This window comes from Mus musculus, chromosome 4 (assembly GCF_000001635.26).
Source record: "Mus musculus strain C57BL/6J chromosome 4, GRCm38.p6 C57BL/6J".
In the NCBI taxonomy this organism is placed as follows: Eukaryota; Metazoa; Chordata; class Mammalia; order Rodentia; family Muridae; genus Mus; species Mus musculus.
Window position 1 is genome coordinate 53,781,164 of NC_000070.6, and position 8,055 is coordinate 53,789,218.

At 43.1% G+C, this 8,055-nt stretch overlaps 1 protein-coding gene across 1 annotated transcript in view; it reads left to right on the plus strand.

The window, feature by feature from the left end:
- Window positions 1-7,549, plus strand: part of Tal2 (T cell acute lymphocytic leukemia 2) — a 9,012-nt gene extending 1,463 nt beyond the window's left edge. Inside the window, exon 2 of the mRNA NM_009317.4 lies at window positions 4,648-7,549. Within this exon, the coding sequence (NP_033343.1) occupies window positions 4,658-4,984 (327 nt within the window). The 5' untranslated portion in view covers window positions 4,648-4,657 and the 3' untranslated portion in view covers window positions 4,985-7,549. The remainder of the gene's footprint in view (window positions 1-4,647) is intronic.
- The last annotated feature ends 506 nt before the right edge of the window (window positions 7,550-8,055 follow it).

The following is an 8,055-nucleotide window of genomic DNA, read 5'->3' on the forward strand; positions in this document are numbered from 1 at the left end:
TCTTTTTTTTTTCTTTTTCTTTCTTCTTCTTCTTCTTCTTCTTCTTTTTTTTTTTTTTTGGTTTTTTGAGGTCCAGGTACTTGCTTGCTATCTTTCTTCCTTCCTTCCTTCCTTCCTTCCTTCCTTCCTTCCTTCCTTCCTTCCTTCCTTTCTTTCTTTCTTTCTTTCTTTCTTTCTTTCTTTCTTCTTCTTCTTCTTCTTCTTCTTCTTTTTTTTTTTTTTTTTTTTTTTTTTTTTTGGTTTTTCGTGGTCCAGGTGCTTTCTAAAGCACCCATGCCTTAGTGAGATGTTTTGTCCAGGCAGGCCTTAAACTTATGACCCTTTTTATTTAATTAGTATTTTTATGTGTATGGGCATGTATCTGTGCCCGACTTTCGTGGCTGGTGTCCAGAAGAGGGGGGCTGAATCTTCTGGAGTTGGAGTTACAGACAATTATGAGCTGATGTGTACTGGGAATTGAACTCAGGTCCTCTGGATGAACAATCAGCCAGTGCTTGTAGCTACTGAGCCGTCTCTCCAGGCCTTTCCCACCATTATTAACTTGAATCTATGATCCCTACCTACCTAGGGACCTGTGGATAGAATTCAAGGTCTGGGACCTTGAATAAGGAGATGCTGCATTTTTAATTAGCGTCTCTTTTATTTATAAATATAGGTAATAAAATGTATTAATATCAACATGGTTTTCAATAAAGTAAACAATTTTTGGCTTCCTTCTCAAAATAACAACTTTAAGTGGGTTAAATATGCAGACACGGGAAATAACCAATGATATTGAGTAGCTGTTCAGTTAGTGTGCTTTGAGATATGATACAGAAGCAAAGTTTTATCCTAACACAAGGTAGCGGTGGAAAACTTGTCACCAGTGGAGGTCCTGGATGCTACCATGTCACACCCCAAATGTTGCAGATCTTAAAAAAAAAAAAAAATCAATGTCACTTCTTAGGAATTATGGTAATATGTGTAGTTTTGTAGTGTGTTAAAAATTAGGCAGATGTGTTACCATATTGCACTTTTATTTTAGTATTTAATAACTACTAAGCATAACCAATTTTTGTATCTCTGTATTTTAACTTGTGCATTTATAATTTTGACATATGAACCAATATATATTTAAAATCGTCATTCTGAGTGGACTGCAAACCCAGGCTTCCCTAGACCACCAAAGAGATTCATGGAGAGGAAAAAAAAAAAAAAGCTAAGGAGCCCAAAGCTAGTGAGAGTCCTCAGTTGTGACATTTGCCTGGCTTGGCCCTCGTTTCGACATCCAGCCACAGCATCCGGTGTGGAATTTCCCCTCTTCTATTGCTTTGAAATCAACATTAGAGGCAATCAGACCTTGCAACTGGAAAAACACTAAATGTAATTTTCCTTTGATTTAAGAAGTACTGCAGCGATTTTCCAGTGGCCTCTATTTTGGACTTTTCCAGCTTGTTAAGTCACTGATTTCTATTTCCCCCGTGGAGAAGGAGAGTAAAACACTTGAGGCTAAATCAACAAGTAATTACCAAGCGTCCCTAGCGATGGCAGGCTACATTTTAGAAGAGGTGGTTTTTTTGGTTTTTTGGTTTTTTTTCCTTTTCTCTTCTTCTCTTTTCCCCCTACCGTTCCTTCTGTCTCTCTGGTACAATGGGCTCTGGCCCTCTTAGAAAAACACCACAACCAGTTAATCCAGCCTAATCCTCTCCTCCCAGTTTGAAAAGGACTCCACCCCCCACAGGACTAGAGTTGACTCGGCTGTGAGCTAAACCCTCTTTTGATAAGACAATGGCTGCCTCTCAGTCCTGGCCTGCTCTGGTGTGAACAAAACCTAATAGTTTTCTTCCTGTCTTCGAGACTCCTTGATGTGGCTGCAGGTGACGTTTTCTGCTTCAGGTAGAATTGGAATAAAGTTCCGGCAGCACGCTTTTATTGTAAAGCCAAAAAGCAAATTATTCAGAAATGACTCAGGCTAGATACAAGATAATGGGCCAGTGTACATTTCTGACCTGGAAGAGACCTGGTTCACCCATCTGTTTTCCAGGGCGATGTGGTCTTCTTGGAAGCAGGCTCTAGGATGTAAGTGATGTTTCTCTGTATCTACAGAAGCTGTCATCAGGTAAACGAAAGGCAGCCATCTCCTGAGGGTCAAGTCTGAACCCTCCTTCTGAGGTCCTAGCAGCAGTACAATAAAGCTATACCCTGACTTAGGATATAGACCTGAACCCTCCTTCTGAGGTCCTAGCAGCAGTACAATAAAGCTATACCCTGACTTAGGATATAGACCTGAACCCTCCTTCAGAGTCTGCCAGCGGTTGAAAACACACATTGAAGATGTATTTGACACACCTGACTTAGAAGATCATTAACTTAGACTAGTCTACCTCAAATGTGCTCAGAACGCTTACATTAGCCTACAATCGGGCAAAATTACCAATCCAGGTCCATTTTATAAGAAAGTAGGGAAATGTCACGTATAATTTTTTTAAAGATTTATTTGTTTTATGTGAGTGCACTGTAGTTGTCTTCAGACACACCAAGGGCATCAGATCTTATTACAGATGGTTGTGAGCCACCATATGGATGCTGGGATCTGAACTCAGGACCTCTGGAAGAGCAGTCAGTGCTCTTAACTGCTAAGCCATCTGTCCAGCCCTGTCACATATAATTTATTGAACACCTCTATCTACAAACTACTGGCAATACATTAGTGTGTACTGTAGCTTACTCCAGTGATAGCACAGCTAACAGCTGCAGTTGATCCTAGCATCTCCAGAGTGTATTTTGCTATGCTATGAAGACTCTTATACAGTCAGGATTGGGAGGAGGCTGGGTAGAGCTGGTCCCTTTCCTTAGGCCTCCTAAGGTTCATGCATGCTACAGGCAAGTGCCCTTGCGCAGGAAGGCCAAACTCACTCTGTAGCTCAATGAGTCCTTGGACTTGAAATCCTCTTGCCTTAGCCTCCTAAGTGGCTAGGACTGCAGGCCTGCACAGCCAGGCCCAACTTAGAGCAGCTCTTTAAAGAATCTGGAGGGACTGGAGAGATGGCTCAGCGGGTAGGGGCACTGACTGTTCTTCCAAAGGTGCTGAGTTCAAATCCCAGCAACCACATGGTGGCTCACAACCACCCATAATGAGATCTGACACCCTCTTCTGGTGTGTCTGAAGTCAGCTACAGTGAATTTATGTATAATAATAAATAAATATTAAAAAAAAGAATCTGGAGAAAGAGAAGGGGAGACTGTGAGGAGGAGATTGGAGAACGAGGAAAGAGCATGAAAAGTTAGCAATGCACATCACTCTTGGGTGGGGGGCAGAGGGCCTAAGTGCTCTGGGAAGCTGAGGCTGGAGCAAGCACCAAGGAACAGCAAGTGGACCACTGACACTAGGCTTCCTAGGGGTGAACTTTGACTCACCTGCCAGTGTGCCATGATGATTCCCATTTTAATGCACTATTCCGGGCCATGTGGAGGAGAAAGAGGATCCATGCCTCCAACAGTTAAAGATGGCAGATGAGACTGGGCCGTATTTGATGCTCCTTCCTAATGTGGAGAAGGTCAGCTATGGAAAGGCCAAGAAGGCCAGGTGTCTTCTGGAAGTCCATGCCACAACTCACAGGCACGTTTCCTTTCCTTCTCATCAGGCTAAACAGCCGCATGTCTGCTGTCATAGATCTGGGTATCGCGGCCCTTTCTCACCCTGCTCACAGTTCTCCAACTGTGATCATTCTAGCTATTGGAGTTTGGAGCCCAGTCCTTCAGATGAGGTCGGCCAAAGCAAGGAGAGCTGCCCCATCTTCTCCAATCCAAATATCACTTTATTTCTCCGTTCCTAAGAGTTCTTAATACGCTGCACATTCACACCCAACACTCCGTGGGCTAAGTATGGATTTTAGTCGCACATGTACTTGAGTCTGTACTGGAGATGATCTACTGGGAAGGATAGGTTATGATGGAGGTTGGAGATGTAGCTTAGTTGAAGGAATGTTGCTTAGCATGCCTGAAGCCCTAGGTTCAACCAACCCCCAGCATGCATACACCAAAGCATGGTGACACATGCCTGCAATCTCAGCATTCAGGATGTGAAGGTAAGAGATTCAGAAGTTCACGATCACCCTTGGCCATAGAGTAAGGTTGAGGCCATCCTGGACTGCGTGAGATCCAGTCTCAAAACATGGGAGATGTGGGATGAAGGATATAGGAAAGAGACTAGGTGCAGTTTTTTAATGGTGACTGCAAAATAATCAGGGAGAAAAGGCGACAGCATGCTGGTCTTTGGCCCTTTCTTCTTACATCTTTTTTTTCTTCGTGAAAAAGACATTTCTGGGGCTGGAGAGATGGCTCAACAGTTAAGAGCACTGACTGTTCTTCCAGAGGTCCTGAGTTCAATTTCTAGCAACAACACAGTGGTTCACAGCCATCTGTAATGGGGATCCGATGCCCTCTTCTGGTGTGTGACAGTGACAGTGTACCCACATACATGAAATAATATATATATATATTTTAAAGACATTTCTAAAAATGTCTTTAAAAGCTTTAGTCAAAATGAATTTCCTAAAGTCTGGGTTGAAAAGAGCTAACATTGCAGGTTCTTGGCAGAACACATTATTATAACTGTGCCTCTTACAAGAGCTTGGCCACCAAAGCCCCTTTTCTCTCTCATCGCAGGAACCTGGACATGACCAGAAAGATCTTCACAAATACCAGGGAGCGGTGGAGGCAGCAGAGTGTCAACAATGCCTTTGCCAAGCTGAGGAAACTTATCCCTACTCACCCTCCAGACAAGAAGCTGAGCAAGAACGAGACGCTTCGCTTGGCAATGAGGTATATCAACTTCTTGGTCAAGGTCTTGGGAGAGCAAAGCCTGCATCAAACAGGAGTCGCTGCTCAGGGAAACATTCTGGGGCTCTTTCCCCCAAAGACCCGCCTGCCAGATGAGGATGACAGAACTCTACTGAATGACTACCGAGTTCCTTCCCCTGGCCCAAGCCACGGGGCTCCCTAAGGTGGTGGTGACAGTCAGCCCCCAGGGCAGCACTGGTTGAAGAGTCACGTGATTTCATGCTGTGGCGAGGTATGACACCGGAAGTGACAAAGTGATGAACAGCAGCTGAGAGCTGAAAGGAGACTTGAGCAATATTGCTCGAGCCCTATTACCCTAGAACTTCAGGTGGGGAAAAAAACCAGCAAAACAAAACAGCCGTAAGTTTAAAACTGCTGTTTCGCTCATGACATCAGTAATGAGGACTTCCTTAGACTGGATCTCAGATGAAAGAACAATGCTTGTTGCCCTCTGAATATATTAAAACGTTTATTTTGAGAAAGGAGACGCGTTTGATGGGAGGCAAATACATGTTAAGACTGATGAGTGAAGAGTTAGCCACTGTGGAAACCAACCCGGGAGAGCCATGGGGCCGGCCCTCCCTGGAGGGATGCCCCTCTGGAGCAGAGCAGTGAGGATTATGTGTGTGGAAAGCCTCCTTTGACCTCTGTGGAATCATGATATTCGACTTCAGTTGAGCCTCTGATACATATACTATCTCTGAGAACAAATAGCAGGTTTCATCCATCTAAGGAAAAGTCTTGCTAACTTATGAACTGGACTGCATGGTTTTCTTATAAACCTTAGCTAAAATGAGCCCGAGCACACCCTTAGTTTGACACACTTGGTACTGACTCTTTTAATTCAGCCCAAATTCATGCTGACTTAAGTCCTGTAAAATTAAATAATTACGAAAATCCGAATATTGCCATTTTATGATTCATTGAGAGTAAACAATAGAACTAGAATACCAGATGCTAATGTACGAGTGCTTTAGACTTGGTCTTCCTGCCTCCCACAGAGCATTTCCTCATCCTTAAGCTGGGGCAGAGTAGCACCCAGTAAATCAGTAGCACACTGTGGATCTTGCAGTCATCACCACAAACCAACCTGGTCCTGATGGTGCCTGGACTCAAAGATAAGTCCAGTAGTAGCTGAGCCCCAGTTGCAGAAAATGCCTATCTCTGGAGCATTTTATTTCCCCAAAGTTCGTTTGGCTTTATAATCTTTTGAATTACAGGTGGGCAGTCTATGGATTGTGGTTATAAATTTTCGATAGCTACACTATAGAGAAATTTAAGCTTCTTTGTCTCTCTAGAAAGTATTTTCTTTATATGTAACAAGGTGACTGTCATTAAGGTCAATTCAGCCGATGCACTTATAGCACACCGGGTTTCCCTCTAAGTCCTTTATTTACCCTGCACTTGATTAATCTCCCCACAGAAACAGTATAGATTATAGAGACAAGTGAGCACAGAGGCCAGGAGATTACTTCCGTCCACCCCAAGTGTGCATATCATTCTTAGCAGCCTGGGGAGAGTCAGACACTGGGACATTTCAATGTCTTTGTGTAATGCCAGCCTCTCACCTGGCATTAGATAAAAACAGCACATTTGGCATTGCTTTGCTTTTACTTAGCTTCTTTGAATGTGAGGAAGGCAGAGAGGACCTCTGTCCCTAAATGCAGGACTTTTGTGCCATACACAGAATGCTCTTTTCCCTGCTTGCTGGGCCTTTCGTCTGTGCTCAGAGAGGGCCTTCCCTGAAGTGCTCCAAGGACACCAAATGAAATGAGGAGGTTGAGCTGTAATTACACTGAATGAGGGGGGTGATAATTTCAAGAACCCCTAGAGGAAATCCTTTCAAAGATGAATAAATCTTTGCAATATTATTATAGGTGATGTACTTCTTAAAATATTTATTCACCTTAAAATTTCTATACCAAGTTGTATTAAATTAACATCAGAAGAAGGAGGAGGAGGAGGAGGAGGAGGAGGAGGAGGAGGAGGAGGAGGAGGAGGAGAAGAAGAAGAAGGAGAAGGAGAAAGAAGGAGAGTTGTTATTACATCAGGCCCAAATAGTCACGGTATGTATGGGACTAGAAACTAATTCAAAACTCTCTGTATGTTTTTCACTGGTATCTTCATGCCAGGCATGGTGGTCCTAGCAGTAAGAATTCATAGTTCAGATGCATCATAGTCTACCAGATGCTACATCTGTTTATGGGTCATTTGAGTCTAACAGAAGAGTTAAGCCACATTTTCTAACTATGCTCCTCTCTTCCTTGAACTAAAGTGAGTGTCTGGTCTTCTTTGGACTGTAATGGAAATGCTTAGCAACCACATCCAAGTTTTATACAGACTCTGCTTGGTTACTCCACTTCACAGAGAAGAAAAAAGGTCCAGGGAGTTTCAGAATGGCTTTCCAAAGGTCTCGGGGCATCCGCAGAGGTCTAGGACACAGATGCCTGTTTCTTGCTTGACCCTTTCCAGCTTTTCCTTACTGCTGATCAGTCAACGTGTATCTGGGGTTGAAAACAAACAAAAGCGCCTTACATTAACCTCTTCCTGAAAGCATTTAGTGATCTATGCTTTTTGTGACACAAAATTATCATGCTTTGTAGAATGTGAGTAGATGTGTCAACCAAAGATTTTTAAAAATCTGTTAGTATGTTTTGTGAGTTCTTGACCATTAATTATAATTTGCTATTTAACTGTTAATTTATTACAAATAAATTATTTAAGAAAATAAATCGTCCTTTAATTTTTAGGTATAATTTCATCAAAATACTAAGCATCCACTTTTAGGGCCTCTGTCCTGACTTGGAAAAAAAAAAACCTTTTCATATTCCTTAGTTTAGGAAAAAAATTAGCATCAACTGACACCTTTTCCCTCAGCTGACATCCTCACAGCAACACACACACTATCTTCTTTCCCTTCCTTTCCCTTCCTTTCCCTCCCCTTCCCTCCCCTCCCCTCCCCTTCCCCTCCCCTTGCCTTCTGTCCCCTTCCCTCCTCTCCTTTCCTTTTCTAGACAGTTGTACCACATAAGATCCCCTTGGTAAGACATCATGGGGGTAAGCGTCTTGACATCATGGCTGTGCGGGCTGATCAGTTGGAGTTAAGAGCAGCCCAGATGGAACATGGCAAGTCATATTGTGGGGTTATTGGCAGGGAAATAGACATAATAGCAGAGAGGGTAGATATGTGCCCAGCTCTACTGCTGACTAAGGTTTATTATAAATTTAAAGGTT